General features: G+C 39.1%; 1 protein-coding gene across 1 annotated transcript in view; it reads left to right on the top strand.

Annotated features, from left to right (window-relative positions):
• The window catches only part of CCDC57 (coiled-coil domain containing 57), a 233,531-nt gene that overhangs the window by 10,298 nt on the left and 203,529 nt on the right, over window positions 1-19,704 (top strand). Inside the window, exon 5 of the mRNA XM_053705728.1 lies at window positions 13,391-13,548. Within this exon, the coding sequence (XP_053561703.1) occupies window positions 13,391-13,548 (158 nt within the window). The remainder of the gene's footprint in view (window positions 1-13,390; window positions 13,549-19,704) is intronic.

Raw genomic sequence — 19,704 nt, 5'->3', positions numbered from 1 at the left:
GCTGCGGTAACCCTTGTTCACATTCATTAGAAAACGGATATAGGGACAGAAATAGACTTCAGCACTTACGATTGCATCAGCTTGGCAATCAAGGCGGGCTATCTCGCGGCGGCTTTAACTTCATGGTACAGTAACCCTCTGTCATGTTCCCTCTGTGGAACAAGTATTGTTCTTCCGGACCAGGGGTCACACTACCGGCTGGTAGGGGAGAGCCCAATGGGATGATCCACAAAGATGCAACGGCTGAATCTCTTGCTGAAAACAATGCGTTTATTCAGGATAAAATAAAGTGTATATCCTGAATAAACACATTGTTTTCAGCAAGAGATTGAGATTCTGGGAATCTGGGTTATAGAACTAGAGCTATTTTTAATAGTGACTCTCAAGCAACCAGAATTACACTTATCCTGAATCTAACAATCCCCATAGGTGCCGTTTAATTGAGATTCTACTGTAAATGCAGTTTATTTTTTATTTTCTTAACAGAAATAATCGTTTGGTCACTGGTTTTGCAGAGCTATAGAAGTGTAACAGTAAATATGTGAGATCTAGCAGACAAATCAAGCATGTTAAAGCAAAACGAGTTGGGCTAACTTGTTTACATAGGGCTTACAGGTTAGAGAAATAAGTATGTGAGACCATAGGTAAGGGATAATTACCTTTTAGATGCTGCAGATTATACTATATATCATACGTATTTTTTTTTTTCCTTTTATAATTTAAATAAATACCAAACACTTTTATTCAGAAGGAAGGCCACTAATATAGTATAATATATATACAGTGGGGGAAAAAAGTATTTAGTCAGCCACCAATTGTGCAAGTTCTCCCACTTACAAAGATGAGAGAGGCCTGTAATTTTCATCATAGGTATACCTCAAATATGAGAGACAAAATGTGGAAACAAATCCAGACAATCACATTGTCTGATTTGGAAATAATTTATTTGCATATTATGGTGGAAAATAGGTATTTGGTCACCTACAAACAAGCAAGATTTCTGGCTCTCACAGACCTGTATCTTCTTCTTTAAGAGGCTCCTCTGTCCTCCACTCATTACCTGTATTAATGGCACCTGTTTGAACTTGTTATCAGTATAAAAGACACCTGTCCACAACCTCAAACAGTCACACTCCAAACTCCACTATGGTGAAGACCAAAGAGCTGTCGAAGGACACCAGAAACAAAATTGTAGACCTGCACCAGACTGGGAAGACTGAATCTGCAATAGGCAAGCAGCTTGGTGTGAAGAAATTAACTGTGGGAGCAATAATTAGAAAATGGAAGACATACAAGACCACTGATATTCTGGCTCCATTGATAATAAGGCTCCACGCAAGATCTCACCCCGTGGGGTCAAAATGATCACAAAAACGGTGAGCAAACATCCCAGAACCACACGGGGGGACCTAGTGAATGACCTGCAGAGAGCTGGGACCAACGTAACAAAGGCTACCATCAGTAACACACTACGCCGCCAGGGACTCGGATCCTGCAGTGCCAGACATGTGCCCCTGCTTAAGCCAGTACATGTCCGGGCCCGTCTGAAGTATGCTAGAGAGCATTTGGATGATCCAGAAGCGGATTGGGAGAATGTCATATGGTCAGATGAAACCAAAGTAGAACTGTTTGGTAGAAACACAACTCGTCGTGTTTGGAGGTGAGAGAATGCTGAGTTGCAACCAAAGAACACCATACCTACTGTGAAGCATGGGGGTGGCAACATCATGCTTTGGGGCTGTTTCTCTGCAAAGGGAACAGGACGACTGATCCGTGTACATGAAAGAATGAATGGGGCTATGTATCGTGAGATTTTGAGTGCAAACCTTCCATCAGCAAGGGCATTGAAGATGAAACGTGGCTGAGTCTTTCAGCATGACAATGATCCCAAACACACCGCCCGGGCAACGAAGGAGTGGCTTCGTAAGAAGCATTTCAAGGTCCTGGAGTGGCCTAGCCAGTCTCCAGATCTCAACCCCATAGAAAACCTTTGGAGGGAGTTGAAAGTCCGTGCTGCCCAGCGACAGCCCCAAAACATCACTGCTCTAGAGGAGATCTGCATGCAGGAATGGGCCAACATACCAGCAACTGTGTGTGACAACCTTGTGAAGATTTACAGAAAACGTTTGACCTCTGTCATTGGCCAACAAAGGATATATAACAAAGTATTGAGATTAACTTTTGATATTGACCAAATACTTATTTTCCACCATAATTTGCAAATTCTTTCCAAATCAGACAATGTGACTTTCTGGATTTATTTCCACATTTTGTCTCTCATAGTTGAGGTATACCTATGATGAAAATTACAGGCGCCTCTCATCTTCTTAAGTGTGAGAACTTGCACAATTGGTGGCTGACTAAATACTTTTTTGCCCCACTGTATGTATGTATGTATATATATATATATATATATATATATATATATATATATATATATATATATATATATATATATATATATATATATATATATATATACACACATATATTCACACACACACACACACATATATATATATATATATATATATATATATATATATATATATATATATATATATATATATATATACACATATATATATATATATATGTATATGTGTGTGTGTGTGTATATATATATATATATATATATATATATATATATATCCTATATTATAAAAGGCCAAGTGTTTGTCTGAAGCCGTCATGCGCAGTAGAGACAAACACTTGGCCTTGAGATAGGGAGCACGAGGTACACAAACAGCTGTGAGGTCTGGGGAGCGCGAGGTAAGCTACTCAACAGCTGTGAGGTCTGCTGCGTGAGAAGCGGCCACGCGCACCCCAGACCTCACAGCTGTTTGTGGCCGACGGGAGCGTTGCAATGTGGGCGTGGCCGGGCGTCGCGAGTTGCGTGGCCGGGCGTCGCGAGTTGCGTGGCCGGGCGCCGCGAGGGGCGTGACCGGGCGTCGCGAGGGGCGTGGCCGGGCGTCACGAGGGGCGTGGCCGGGCGGGTGTCGCCGCGATGTGAAGACAGAGCCAGAGAGGGAGCAGGAGAGGGGGGGGGAGAAGGGCCAAAGAGGGGGGGAGAGAGCCAAAGAGAAGGGGGGGGGAGCCAAAGAGAAGGGGGGGTGGGAGCCAAAGAGAAGGGGGGGGAGAGCCAAAGAGAAGGGGGGGGGGAGAGCCAAAGAGAAGGGAGGGGGGAGAGCCAAAGAGAAGGGAGGGGGGAGAGCCAAAGAGAAGGGAGGGGGGAGAGCCAAAGAGAAGGGAGGGGGGAGAGCCAAAGAGAAGGGAGGGGGGAGAGCCAAAGAGAAGGGAGGGGGGAGAGCCAAAGAGAAGGGAGGGGGGAGAGCCAAAGAGAAGGGGGGGGGAGAGCCAAAGAGGAAAAAGAGCCAAAAAGGAGAGAGAGCCAAAGAGGGGGGAGAGAGAGCCAAAGAGGGGGGGGAGAGAGCTAAAGGGGGGGAGAGCCAAAGAGGGGGAGAGAGAGAGCCAAAGAGGAGAGCAAAAGAGGGGGGAGAGAGCCAAAGAGGGGGAGAGAGCCAAAGGGGGGGAGAGAGCCAAAGGAGGGGGAGAGCCAAAGAGGGGGGAGAGAGAGAGCCAAAGAGGAGAGAGAGCAAAAGAGGGGAGTGAGCCAAAGAGGGGGGGGGGGGGAGAGAGCCAAAGAGGGGGGGGAGAGAGCCAAAGAGGGGGGAGAGAGCCAAAGAGGGGGGAGGAGAGCCAAAGAGGGCGGAGAGAGAGCAAAAGAAAGGAGGGAGAGAGCCAAAGAGGGGAGAGAGAGAGCAAAGGAGAGGGAGGAGAGAGAGCAAAAGAGAGGGGGGAGAGTGCAAGGGGTGGGACCGCTGTACTGCAAAAAATGGCCCGTGTACACGGGCTTTAGTACTAGTATATATATATATCTGTAGGTTTGTTTGTTTCATCCAAAATGCAGACCAAAGCTGCTTCACTACTGTGCCACAACTCAGACAGAAACGACAACCGTGGGAGGGACAGCGGAGTTGCACCTGCAGAACTCACTGATTTATATGCCTTCTGTATGCTGGTGACTTTATTTAAAGTTCACAATACACTTATTTATCTGACAAAAAAGTAATGTTACTACACTAGAGGCAATTGCAAGTTACATTACAGTGAGAGTTGATATCAGTGCTAGGTGCTTTCATGTTAAAGAGACTTGAAACCCAATTTTTTTTTCATGATTCAGTTAGAACATACCGTTTTAAACAACTTTCCAATTTACTTCTATTATCAAATTTGCTTAATTCTCTTAGTATCCTTTGTTAAAAGAGCAGCAATGCTCTGCTGGGAGCTAGCTGAACACATCTGGAAAACCAATTACAAGTTGCACATATGTGCAGCCACCAATCAGCAGCTAACTCCCAGTAGTGCATTGCTGCTCCAGAGCCGACCTAGGTTTGCTTTTCAACAAAGGATACCAATAGAACAATAGATAATAGAAGTACGCTGTAAAGTTGTTTAAAATGATATTCTCTGTCTGAATCATGCTGTGTGAGATTCTGCATCCCAGAGTGCTTCCTTCATTAATTTCTTTGGGGTAGTTCTTATATTTCTGGGGCTTCCCGGATCTGCCATTTTTTTTTTTAAATTAAAGGAACATGATACCCAAATGCTGAATCACTTGAAAGTGATGCATCATATCTGTAAAAAGCTGACTAGAAAAGGCGAAAGCCATCAACATGCTGTTTCATGATAATTACATTCAGCCATCTCAGCTGAGATTATAGACTTTTTTTCTACGTTAAATAACTTTAAAACAGCTTGACCAATTTAATTTGCTAGTAATAGCTACAAAATTGCCAGCAGAAAATTGAAATTTAAAGAGAAATGTAAACTATACGGGACAGCTATAATGTGTGTGTGTGTATGTATATATTGGGTTCCATTGTGATCACCTGTTAGCTACCTGTGTTTGTGGTCAATTAAAAAGGTGTTTCTCTTCTTTAAAACAGAGGTGGTCACTTGCCCTTTTTTGGCGTGTATACGTTTTGGTGCTAGAGTTCCCTTTTAGAGCTTGGAGGAACGTAAATAATCAGTCACCCAGGAATTTTGCATTTGTAAGTCAACCACCTGCTACCAAGAGAGGCATGAGACCCCTTATTTGATAAAGGGTAATCCTTTCTTTCATTGGAGGTGGTGTTTTGTGTGTGTGTGTGGTGTATTCTGTCTGTAGAGCCACTATTCTCCTTTACAGTAAATACATTAGGTAGGTGATTGTTATTCTTATGACAATCACCTATTAATGACAGACATGAGACTCCTCTTTCAGAATGGGATCTCTTGTCCCTCTCTTATTTCCAGATTACAAGTGGATCGCTATTTAACGCTTCCAATCGAGCGTTTACTGTGCTAGTAGTAAGTTTTTTGCGTTTTTTGGGTTGGTCTCCTATTAAAAGTTATTGCTCGCGAAATAATCTAACACACGTAAAAAGCCGAACTTAGAATAATGCGTCCGAGGAGAAAAAGCTCAGAACGCCCTACTTGCGCGCAAACTCAATCGCATATTGCACTAACCCGACATGAAAATATGAATATTTCACATTTATAGATGATATATATAGAGGAATATAGCTACACCTCACTGATGAGGCCCAATGGGGTTGCTGTGTTCCTTGGTCAGAGAGGAATTGCCTGGTATTTCGGTGCTGGACTGACCGTAATTGGCGGGATCAGACTGATATACTACAGGAACGTTCTACTCTGTGAAAAGCATTACTGGGCTAAAAAGCTGCACCCAGGTGGTAAAAAGTGACCACATGCAAACAGAAACAATAAAGGCTTGTCCTTTATCCCCACCCCTAAAAGTGACATTTTCGATCTTCAAATTGACTTACATTGTTTCCAATACCAATTAAAACTGAGGGATTTTTTTAAAAGCTGCCCCGTTTATGAGCCAAAACTATTTAGAGTGGATAGCACATTTGAACCACCTAACACACATTCCTCTATCAAAACTTTTACTCGTATGTGTAATGCAGACATTTCTAAACAGGAAGCGTCTACAACCGGCAATTGTGATGATTTGACACCACTTGAGAGAGGTGCTTTGAAAACTCTGGCTGAGGACAGCACCATAGTAATTAGGCCAGCCGTTAAAGGCGGGGCCATTGTGGTATTAGAATTTTCCATGTACCGGTTGGAGGCTCTACGGCAGCTTGACTATGGGTCTATTTACTGTAAGCTCACTTTTAACCCCACTAACACATTCAAGCAACAAGTTGATAAAATCTTAGGTTTAGCCCTTAATGCTAACTATATTGATGAAGAAGTTCATAATTTTTTTACAGTAGATAATCCAATCTGTCCTATACTTTATCTGCTACCTAAGATGCACAAAAGTTTACTAAATCCACCAGGTCGTCCGATTGTATCTGCTAGGGGTTTACTGTTTCAACTGCTAGCAGAATACATTGACCATTTTTTACAACCTGTAGTCCAATCCATTGCTTCCTACCTTAGAGATTCTTCTGAACTAATCCACCAACTTAATCAGTTTGTTGACATTTGTTCAACAGACATCCTTGTGACCATGGATGTCATAAATCTATATACGGTTATTCCTCATGATCATGGGATGAATATGGTCAGGAGAATCCTATCTACAAGTGTAAATTACACAGATCTGCCGATTTTATACATGGTGTAGATTAGTCTGTTTGACCAGTGACATTTTATTTAGTTATAGTTTATAGTAATTATCCTGATACGCTTAGATTTAACACTGTGGTCCAATACTTAATGTGGAACGACTTTGTTGCCATGGTTATCCATAACACTCGTTTTGGGGGCGGTGCTTCCTGTCCTATTTTGACACATGTGATTATGGTAATTCACTGGATTTTATGTACCACTCCGGGTGGCATATTACCATGGCAACGGTTGCAACACTTTGCCGTCATTACGCAATATGGCCATGCGGTTTGGGCCGATGCGTGCTTGTTGCTGCCTGGTTGTCATGACTACGGTCACACGCTGATGACGTAGGTACGTTCCAGATTGCTAGCTGCTGGATAGATGCTGATTTCAGCGTTTCTTTTCTTAGCGTATCAGGAGATGGGCTGAGGGTATATTAGGCACTGTATTGGGGATATGTTGCATGCTTGTTGTGTGTTTTTTTTCATGTGACCAAGGCCTCCGTGTGAGTCCGAAACGTTATGGCTTTGTTATGACACAGTAAATGTGTTTATATAAATCTCTTAGTGTTGGCTCATTTTTGACGATCCTATAGGATATCCACCGGATCATGGTTCTCAAATATTTTATGTTTATCTCTAAGGGCTGTGCACAGAGTGGTTGATGGTGATGGTGAGTGCTGATCTTCCTGTACATATATATAGGTATAGATCTATACAGATATTAGCGTTGCAGAATCTGTTGGTGCTCTACAAATAACCGATAATTATAATAATATATAGGAATATCTATTATATATCTCTATTAATATCTATTTATAAATACATAGAACATATTCTGCTATGTGCACAAGATTGGAATGTGAAATATTTACAGTAAATACACAGTATAACACTATAAAACTTTCCTTAATATGAATATTGCATAAATATGATTTTACATGCATTTATCTACTTAAAGAGACAGTCTACACCAGCATTTTTATTGTTTAAAAAGATAGATAATCCTTTATTACCCATTCCCCAGTTTTGCACGGACAACATGGTTACATTAATATATGTTTTACCTCTGTGATTACCTTCTATCTAAGCCTCTGCAGACTGCCCCCTTATCTCTGTGCTTTTTTTTTTTTTATAAAATAAATTTTTATTGAGGGAAAAAAATTTCAAATCAACAAACAGTTTGCTCAATCAAACTCTTGGCATACAATAAATACATATTGAAATATCGTAGACAAGTAAACATAAGATCACATTCAGGGATAAATCGCATATCACATCAGTTACATAGCGTTCCCAAGGTGGGACATAGTTCAAATGAACAGGGACTAGGGAGCAAACCTAAAGCACCCTCTTTTTCCCCCCAAGGCAGCTGAGGCCACTTTTGGACCCCAATAGATTCAGTTTACTATTCTGAGGGCTCTTGGGTAGTGCAGGCCCAGTTAATGCCTACACTCTATAAGCTCCTTCATATGTCGCTAGGACCGTGGGTAGGTCCGGGAAACTAGTAATAGATTGAAGGAGATGATGGACTCAAACATAGCAATATTAGATATATATACACTAATCATTAAAACAGAGAAACAAAGCTGCAGACACTGCTTCACCATTAAACCTGAAAATGAGTAGGTAAAGGGATTTGACCAACCGCAGAGGGGTCCAGCTAATTCTTGTGAAAAGCGTAAAAACAATTATAGTAATTTCCTTAGATCCTCTACCGCTGAGGCACCCTCTTAATTGATCAATCATAGACATTAAACACATGTATGAGCTAGTATCTATACCAAAGTTTTAGGGATATACAGGTTGCTAACTTTGGAACACAGAACAATGATTATAATACTTCTTTAAATTGTGAGATCCGGAGAACCATTCTTATCATGAATACAGGCACAAATCTTAACATGGGCTTCACGGACAGGACAGAGACTGCCTAACTCTGTCAAATAGAGAGTGTGGAGGATAAACTAGGTATCCCTTACCACACAGTGGAGAGGAGCAAAAAGGGGGGGGGGGAAGGCTTCAGGGCTGGTGATGGAGTCCTCTATTTGGAGTGAGCCATATAGCCTAGCTTCTATGTAATGCTAGTGCTTTCCTCAGCACATCATATAGTATCAGGGGAGGACTATCAAAATTCTAAATTTTAAGGGAGCTGGCTGAATACAGGTGTATGTGGAGAAGAGCCCCAAGAAACATATAATAAGGGCTGTAGAAATGTGAGCTATAGTGAGTGTCTGTTTACAGAATACAATTGAGCAGTTCACCAGCATAAACACTGATCCCAACCAGCAAGGGCTCCACATACAGTACTCATATATCAGCTTGGCAGGACCCTGAAATTATAGCTCATAGATTTAACCCACAAATCATTTAAGTCAGACATTAATATATTGTCAGGGCCTAGCATAAAAGAGGTGAAATACTCAGGACATCACTTCATGACACAGGCTCAGACACTAACCAGTAAGCATGCATACAAACATCAGGAGGATAAGATGTTCACTATGTATAGTTAGAGATTAGATTAGGAAAGAGTCAAGGGCAGGCAGTGATAGTTTCACAAGTACAAGGGACATAACAATTGCACATTTAGATCAAAAGAGCTAGACTGACCCTTATACTCATAAATTTAGCAACCATAATATAGATTATTTATCAACATTGAACACAGAATAACCAACTAACAAGCTTAAGATATAGAAAGAACAGTTGAATATACTGATAGCTAGTCCTCAACTGGGTCTTCATGCATACGGTGGTATGTTTACCCACAGTAAAGAAGAGGGGAAGAAAGAAGGCAGATCAGTATAGTTCCTAATCGTCACAGTAGAACGAGTCAGGCATTAAAAAATTCAGGTTGTATAGTCTGCCTATCCTGTTTGCATAGAAGCAAAGTTAACACATCCCAGGTGTGACTTCTGGGCCTGCAGGTGAAAGAAGCGTTCTTCCTCTAGGCCTTCAGCCCTTAATTTCACAGTGGCCGCATCAAGTCTTAGGGGTGTAGTGATTGCAGGACGCTTGTAGGAGGCCCAGGTGCTACAAAGATATCGTACGTACCCTATTTGAGTCGGAGATAGCGTCATCTGTACATCCAGACCCTCAGTGGACTTCATGCCCGTGGCTGCCCTTTTGATTATTCCACTAGCTGTCTGTTGGATGCTAGCCGCGTCTTCCGAAAAGGCGATAGTGGCCAGAGGTACCGGTTCACAACTGTTCCCTTGGGAATAGACAGGCTCGCTCTGCGTGTGCATTTGGTCTCCTTTGCTCTGCCCGCTAGTCCCCGCGCAAGTCAGGGAGTCCAACATGGCCCCATACGCATGCTGCTTAGCTTTTCTTCAAGTCTGTCAAATCTCCCAAGTATTTGCCGCTCAAAGTCCGACATCAGTCTGTAAAACGCAGCACCAGCCATCTCCATACCCTGAGATATCTGTCCTCTGGCACTTTAAATAGGGAAATTGTTTGAGGCTGGTAGTTCCCCTGCCGTTAGCTGGAAAATGGCCGCTTCTCTAAAGTCCCAGTAGTAATCGGCACAGAATATGCTTGGATTCTAGGCTGGCTGGAGATTGGAAGTCCCTGGGCTTCTTGAATTCGTTCCACAAGCCTGTAGACTCCTTATTGTAGCACAAAAAGCTGGGCTGAGCAGTTTGGTATATAATTATTAATAGTATATAGCCGGAGCTATCCAGACACACAACCGCTCAGTTACCAGGCTTGCTCCGCCCCCCCCTATCTCGGTGCTTTTGACAGACATGCAGTTCAGCCAATCAGTGCAGACTCCTAAATAACTCCACGAGAGTGAGCACACTATTATCTATATGACACACATGAACTAGTACTGTCTATCTGTGAAAAACTTTCAAAATGCTCTGAGCTAAGAGGCGGTTTTTAACTGTTTAGAAATCAGTTTGAGCCTAATTAGGTTTAGCTTTTCAAAAATACCACCAAGTGAACAAAGCAAGAAAAAAAGTTAATTGGAAAGTTGCTTCAAATTGCATGCCCTATCTGAATCATGAAAATTTGATTTTGACTAGATTGTCCCTTTAACGGAAAAGGGCTCCAATGCACAACTAAGGCGCACACACACACACATACACACACACACACACACACACACATACACATATATATATATATATATATATATATATATATATATATATATATATATATATATATATAATCTATATATGTGTACATATGTATTTGTGTTTATATGTGTATATTTGCCTGTAAATACATATATACACATGTAAATACATATAAACACATATATAGACATACATAGTTGTATATGTATGTGTTAGGGCTGGGCGATATGGGGGGAAAAAAATCAAATCGCGATATTCACATCAGCACCCCCTGTAACCCTTCATAAGCCCCCCTCTGTAACCTAAATAAGCCCCATCAGCTCCCCCTGAAACTCCCATAAGCCCCCCTCTGTAACCTACATGAGCCCCATCAGCTCCCACTGTAACCCCCAATAGCACCCCCTGTGTAACCTACATAAGTCCCATCAGTTCCCACTGTAACCCCCCAATAAGCACCCCCTTTAACATCATAAGCACCGCACCGCCTGTAACCACCATCAGCCCCCAACCCACATAAGTCCCAGGGCACCCTCCTCCCTGTAACCCGCATCAGCCACAGCGTTCCCTGGTAAGTTTGCTCAATGTCGCTAGGCGGGCACGGCAAGTCGGTGGCCCTCCTGTATGTCATAGGTGACGTCAAAGGGGGCGTGGCTAAAATTGCATACTCTCGAGGTTTTAAAACTGCGGCGATTAATCGCGGTTTAAAACCGCATCCCCGATTAATCGGCAGCCCTAGTATGTGTGCCTCTGTTAAAGCCCTTTGCTGCCTTTTTTTTCTAACACCTGAGACCTCATATCTTTGAGCCCTTATAACTTTTTTGTGCAATATTTTTTTTAAAATAATTTTTATTAGATGGTGCTATTATGATTGTAACTGAACTTTGTAATGAGTTTTGTGACACTTTTTTGTTTTGAAAAACAGTTAAAGGGACACTGTAACCAAAAGTTTTCTTTCGTGATTCAGATTGAGCATGAAATTTTAAGCAACTTTCTAATTTAGTCCTATTTTCAATTTTTCTTCGTTCTCTTGCTATCATTATTTGAAAAAGAAGGCATCTAAGCTTTTTTTTGGTTTCAGAACTCTGGACAGCACTTTTTTATTGGTGGATGAATTTATCCACCAATCAGCAAGGACAACCCAGGTTGTTCACCAAAAATGGGCCGGCATCTAAACTTACATTCTTGCATTTCAAATAAAGATACCAAGAGAATGAAGAAAATTTGATAATAGGAGTAAATTAGAAAGTTGCTTAAAATTTCATGCTCAATCTGAATCACGAAAGAAAAATTTTGGTTACAGTGTCCCTTTAACCAGAGCTCTAAAGGATACGCTTACCTGACGCGCGTTAACTTTGATTGCACTCAAGCGATTGCGTTTACTTTCAACTTCAGCAAAAAAACCAATGCGCGCAAACACCCGCAATAACCCCCCTTTTTCCTTTGCATGTAACTGTTAGCGCCCTGCTCTTAATCTTGTCATTAGTGTTTGATAAAAAGGGAGGTCTCGTTCAGAGCACCTAACTGTCCCATAAAAGTCCTTACTTTGCCTAGTTGAGCAGGATATCACCTACAAATTAGAGTAAGATGTGACCCCTAATTTAAAAAAAGACGAGAATCACTCTAGCTCAAATAAGGTTTCTCATCCCCCTCTAAAGTAGAGGGACAATAGGGGCTACTTAATAGAAAATATCCATGGTGTAAAGTGGGTCAGGCGGCCGTGGTATCCTACAGTGAAAAGTGACCCCTCATTTGAAGAGAAGAAGGTCCTCTCTCCCCTTGGCTCTTTTTGTTAGACAGAAGGGAAGATAGGGGCCCCATTAGAACTCTGTGCACTTTAATTTTAATAGTTGATTGCCATATGTTTCCCTTTAACTATGATAACATGGAATTTAAAGGGACATACAACTCCTGAAGGGAGTCTGCCTTTTCAAAGTTACCCTCTTTGTTTTGTGGAGTCTAAGATATGGGACCAGAAGAGGTTTGCCCCATTCCCACCACATGCAGTTAGGAAATACCTCAGTATCTGGGCGCTTCCTCATTATTCTCTGCTTTGCCTGGTGCAGAGGTCATGTCTGAGATGTCTTTCAGACTCAAGGACTAAAGGGTCATTTCAACCAAAACTGGAATCCACATGGAAGCATTTTTGTAATATACATGTATTAGCAAAAATGCTTCTGATAAAACCTGTATCTGTTTCAAAAGTGTATTTAAGCATGCAATGTGCACCGGCATTTTAAACACAGCGCTTGTACCATCTGGTAATTGCTCAATTTGTTAATTGGTGACATGATACAAGCCCCACCAGCGCTCTGGGCTGGTGCAGTATTTAAAATGCTGGTGCACTGAGAATATCTAGCTATGCTTCACGTGCTCATGCAGAGAAAAATGCTAACACTAAAACTTTGATAACTTTTACTAGAAGCATTGTCGCCAATACATGCGTAATGTAAATATGTTTATTTTCAAAAATGTTATTCATCTATGTGCAATTTAATCTTGACTGGAATGTCCCTTTAACGTCTATCTCAATGGATCTATTGTAGACAGTGGACTGGTGTACTATCAGATTGTGCTCAGACACTGTTCCGACAGAATACCATTGTTATTGAAATCCACTATAGATCAGCATGTTTGTCATGTCTTTGTCCGTTTATTTATTTTTTCACTTTGAAGGTTAAAATACTGACAAAAGAGCTGGATATTGTCAAAGAAGCCAGTTTAAAGTCCTCAGAGGCTCTCCAAGAAGCTGAATCCACCAACCTAAAATTACAGGAGGAAATACAAAAGAAGGACTGGGAATTAAATGACTTAAAAGCAGTAAAAGATGCAAGGTTTGTATCCGTATATTAAAGGGACATTGGCCTGATTTTTAAAGGCCCCATAAAATCATTGAATAAGCATAGTATAAAAAATAAGCAATGTATTAAAGGGACATGAAAGTCATGGATCATAAAACATGCTATTTTCTGATACTTCATTTTACGTCTGTTTTGAAATTTACTTTGTTTTTTCATTATCCTTTGTCATAAAGCATACTGAGGTGGGCTAAGGAGCAGTAGTGCACTACTGGGAGCTGGCTGGTGATTGATGTCTACACACATATGTCTTGTCGTTGGCTCACCAGATGTGTTCAGCTAGCTCCCAGTAATGCATTGCTGCTTTGGAGCTGACTTTAACTATTAGTTTGACCCCTTTGCAGGAGTTAAACTCATCATCATATTAAAGGGACAGTCTACACCCTATCATACTTTTTACCTACCTGCTTAAACATAATAAACAAGTGTCCTGAACCAGGTCAATGGTACACCAGCTAGAAAGCAATAACTGTAATTGTGAAAACGTTTTTCTTTTTATCAGTTTAAAATGGCCACCAAGCTCCACCCACCTCTTTACCTGTCTTTGGTTATGTGCATTACTTCCAATCTTGATCGACTCGTAAATCATTTCTCATGAACGTACATACTAATTTGCATATGAGCAGTTAAAGGGCCACTAAACCCCAAATCTTTCTTTCATGATTCAGATAGAGAATAGAAATTTAAACAACATTACAAGTTAGTTCCATAATTTATTTTGCTTCATTTTTTACATATCCTTATTTGAAGAAAAAGCAATGTACATGGTGAGCCAATCACATGATGCTTCTATGTGCAGCAACCAATCAGCAGCTAGTGAGCATATCTAGATATGCTTTTCATCAAAGAATAACAAGAGAATAAAACAAATTAGATAATAGAAGTAAATTAGAAATATGTTTAACATTGCATTCTCTTTCAAAATCATAAAAGAAAAAATGTGGGTGGCATGTCCCTTTAAGTCACTGGAGTGTAGCAGCCTATTCAGTCCCTAATGCTTTAGGTTGTGTAACTATCGTTCCGGATGAGGATCAGTAAGCACTGCTTTGCATAGCCCTTAATTTGCATAGTTTTTTTTAAATTAATTTTAAAATATTTTTTTATAGTTTTATTTATTTTGCCTAATATATTTATATGATACTATATTTTTAAAAAAAATATTGGATACTTTCTCATATTGTGTGTTACGCTGCATTTTTATTCTCTTTCTGCCGGTGGCTGGCTACATTATCATCTCCTCCCTCAGATTACCTTTAGCAGGGCATGCTTATTTTCCTGACGTCTTGCTGTATACTCCTCTTGCCCTTATCATACTATAGTTAAGATCTTATCTTAAAGTTCCATCCAACCTGCTCACACTGATTGTTACTTACTAATATTTCTACAAAATATTTAACTCCGATTTGAGATCACTAGAAAAGTTTTAGAAATTTCAAATAAGCGTTCTAGAATTTATACTGTCTTTAATACATCATTGAAGTGCAGGAACTGATGGTCAATTTAATATTTACACTGAATACTAGATTGAAATTGTAGTATGTAAAATGTTGTACTAGACATTAGACTCCCCTTGTGTAACTTGCAGATCCCATATGAATTTTTTTTTCTTAATCTATTTTGCTGATTCATATCAGACAAAATATTTAAGGATATTCAGCTCCCAAATCTGGCAAACATTATTAAATATGTCTAAAAGAGTCTAAGAAGACGCTTTTACACACAAAGGATCTATGGGTAATTTAATTTGCATATTCAAATCTATGTTAATATTTGCAATATATTCATTCTAAAAGTCTCTTCAAGTAGAATAACAACCAACAGAGGGCGCTGTATATCACTAACAATTAATAGAGGATGCTGTATATCATGAATAACCAACAGAGGGCACTGTATGTCACTAACAAAAAATAGCACCCTCTATTGGTTGTTCATATAACAACAACAAAAAATAGCACCCTCTATTGGTTGTTAGGGATATAAAGCATTCTCTATTAGCTGTTCAGGGTATACAATACATAACTTTATTGCAAGATCTTAATTCATGACTTATTATTGCCAGTCTATAGATTATCAGTGCTGCTTCATAACATCAAATTAAAACTAAATTTTTGGAATAATTAAGTATATATTGTTTTATATATACACTAGGTATTAAAATGCAATATGTATATAAAATAAGAAAAACTTTGTATTAGGTAATGCTATTGGACTCCTCTTGTGTAGCTTGCAGGTCTTATGTGATTTTTATTTATTTTTTTTCTCTGTTTTAGTGACTCATATCAGACTGAACATTTATTAAGGATATTCATATATCAAATCTGGCAAACATTATCAAATAGCTCTAAAAGTCTGTTTTTACATGCAGAGTATTTATGGGTAATTTTAATTTGCATATTCAAATGTATGCTAATATATATTTATTCATTCTAAAAGCCTCCTCAAGTACAATGAAGATTGAATACATAAAATAGTTTAGCCTAGATTAAGTTTGTCTGCGTTATGCAATAAATCTTCAATTAAACTTAGTCAGTGGTCACTTTCTACTTCCTAATCTTAACATCATGAATCTTGCACAAAATATTTTTTTAAAGTATTTAGCACCGATTTACGACTAGGAGAAGAAAGTTTTAGAAATTTCAAATAAGTTTTCTAGAAAGGTTGTTGTCATTGACACTTTCAAAAGATATATATTGTATTTAACACCTCATCAAAGTACAGAAACTGAAATGGTCAATGTATTATTTACATTGAATCCAATATTGATATTGTAATATATAAAATTTTGCATTAGACATTAGACTCCTCTTGTGTAACTTGCAGATTCCAAATGAATTTTTTTTTCTTTATAATCTATTTTGGTGATTCATATCAGACACAATATTTAAGGATATTCAGCTCCCAAATCTGGCAAACATTATTAAATATTTATTAAAGAGTCTAAGAATAGTCTTTTACACGCAAAGGATCTATGGGTAATTTAATTTGCATATTCAAATCTATGCTAATATTTGCAATATATTCATTCTAAAAGTCTCTTCAAGCAGAATAACAACCAACAGAGGGCACTATATATCACTAACAAAAGAAAGTACTTTATATTATGAATACCTAACAGAGAGAGCACCCTCTATTGGTGGTTAGGGATAGCATTCTCTAATGGTTTTTCATATAACAAAAGAAATAGCACTCTCTATTGGTTGTTAGGGATATAAAGCATTCTCTATTGGTTGTTCAGGATATACAATACATCACGGTTTATGGCAAGCTCTTAATTCATGTTTTATTATTGGCGGTCTATAGATTATCACTGCTTTATAACATCAAATTGAAACTAAATCTTTGAAATATGTAAGTTTATTGTTTTATTTACACTAGGTATAAAAATGAAATATTTAGTAAAGTGTATAGAAGGAAAAAAACAACAACTTTGTATTAGGTATTGGACTCCCCTTGTGTAGCTTGCAGGTTTTATGTGATTTTTTTTTTCAGTTCCCAAATCAAAAATCTTAACAAATATCTCTAAGAGCCTGTTCATAAATAATTCCAATAGAGGGCGTTGTATATCACTAACAACCAACAGAGAGTGCTGTATATCACGAATAACCAACAGAGGGCACTGTATGTCACTAACACAAAAAAACAGCACTATTGGTTGTTAGGGATATAAAGCATTCTCTATTGGTAGATCATATAACAAAAACAAATAGCAGTCTTAGAGGTTGTTTGGTATATAAAGCATTCTCTATTGGCTGTTCATGATATACAATACATCACTGCTTATAGCAAACTGATAGATAGATAGATATATAGAGGTTAGAGATATATATATAAATATTTATATGCTAAATATTTATTGATCTTGAGGAGACTGTAAGAATATATAGATGGCACATATATTAGCATAAATTTAAATATGCAAATTAAACTACCCATCAATGCTTTGCGTATAATAACAGGCTTTAGTTAGATTCTTTTACAGCTATTTTATCACATTTTCAGTTTTAGGATCTGAATATCCTCAAATCGTAAATGTTCTGGGTAATATGAAGCACCAAAATAAAAAGCAAAATTTTGGAGATGATCTGCAACCTATACATAAAAAAAGACCAAAATCTAGCAACAAATTATTATGATTCTAAGTCAGGGATTGACAGCTAATTACCATATATGTAAAGTTATCTCTCATGGCTGTGACAGAAAAGTCCTTACACATGTATAAATAATACAACCTGTAAAATTCTATAAAGTGTAATTCTTATAGCTAATCATTTAGTGCTGTCTAGTAAAGAGGTGTGGTATAGTATATGTCATTACACCTTTATAATATCAATTTTCAATATTGTTCTTATCAGAGACTTAAACTATCAGTAATTAATTGGTGGTCATTAATAAACTACCAAGCACTCCAGCATTACATTTAAGTATAAGTTTACAAATAAAAATAGTAAGTGTTGCATATACAAATCATATACCTGTGCACTCTTTATTTTACTTGAGAAGACTTAGAAAGAATATAAAAAGAATATAAATTTAAATATGCAAATCAAAACTACCCACAGATGATTTGCAACTAAAAACAGGATTTACTAAATAGACTCTTTTAGAACTATTTGATTGCATTTTCAAATTTGGGAGCTGAATATCCTCAATAAATTATACAGCACCCTATATTGGTTGTTAGTGATATACAGAGCTCTCTATTGATTGTTAGTTACATACAGCGCCCTCTATTGGTTGTTATGATATACAGCGCCCTCTATTGGCTGTTATGATATACAGCGCCCTCTGTTGGTTTAGTGATATACAGCACCCTCTATTGGTTATTAGTGATATACAGCGGCCTCAATAGGGACAGACGGATAGGGACAAAGGGACAGGGATAGAGGTATAGGGACAGGGATAAAAGGATAGGGACAAAGGGACAGGGATAGAGGTATAGGGACAGGGATAAAAGGATAGGGACAAAGGGATAGGGATATTGACAGGACAGGGATAAAAGGACAGGGACAGAGGAATAGGGACAGAGGGACAGGGATGGGGGACAGGGATAGAGGGACATAGGGAGAGGGATAGAGGGATAGGGACAGGGATAGAGGGATATAGGGAAAGGGATAGAGGGATAGGGACAGAGATAGAGGGCTAGAGACAGGGATAGAAGGATAGAAGGATAGGGATAGATGGACCTCACTTTAAAAAAATAGACTGCCCTCTGGGCTTTGATGAGGCCTCTTTCCAGCACGTATCCACGTTTTTTTTTACAGGCATAACGAAGAAGTTTGGAGCAACTTGCCGCTATCATACTAAGGCAAAGAACGGCTTAGCATATATCTGGATATTCACTGTAACTTACAGGTCGTATGGTCCTTTATTACTATCTGCCATTGAATTGTGCGCATCAGCTATCATACTGTGCACTGGCATTGAAATATTACCCTGTCGAGGGGACGAATTTGTTCATTTGACAACAACAAGGAGTTGAGAATTAGGCATACATGCTTACATACTAACGAGCAGCATTTCTCTGGGCATCTTTACGCTTGCTAGCTTACTGGATACTAACCGCAACTGTTTGCATTCCTTGCTTGAACTCTTTGATGAACTAAATACATATGACCTTATACAGCATTCCATCCAGACTGTGTGTGATAAACTGCATATGCTATTATATTGGTTATCATGCATATATATGCTGAATTGTACATATCCTGAGGGCAAGACTGCACTGACCACTTAGATCCCAACTCTCTAACCTGCCCAGTGGTGTATACCTCAGTTATGAGGTGCCAGTAGCAGCAGGGTGTAGTAGGTCTTTGCCGCGTTTCCCCTGAATATACCTTTCTATCTGTATGCAGAAACTCTGCATGCCTGTAATCACTTTACCTTATTTAAAAGACAGTCATTCCTTTCTTAGATCCCATTCACTATTTACCTGCCCAGCTGAGACCTCTAATATGGGGTGCTCTGTGCAGCAGGGTGTAGAAAGATTGACATGCCTTTAAAAGCTACAGTGGATATAAGAAGTCTACACACCCCTGTTAAAATGTCAGGTTTCTGTGATGTAAAAAAAATGAGACAAAGATAAATCATTTCAGAACTTTTTCCACCTTTAATGTGACCTATAAACTGTACAAC

Source organism: Bombina bombina, chromosome 1 (genome assembly GCF_027579735.1).
Source record: "Bombina bombina isolate aBomBom1 chromosome 1, aBomBom1.pri, whole genome shotgun sequence".
In the NCBI taxonomy this organism is placed as follows: Eukaryota; Metazoa; Chordata; class Amphibia; order Anura; family Bombinatoridae; genus Bombina; species Bombina bombina.
Note: the sequence above shows the minus strand (reverse complement) of the source record. Positions and strands in the feature narration are given on the sequence as shown.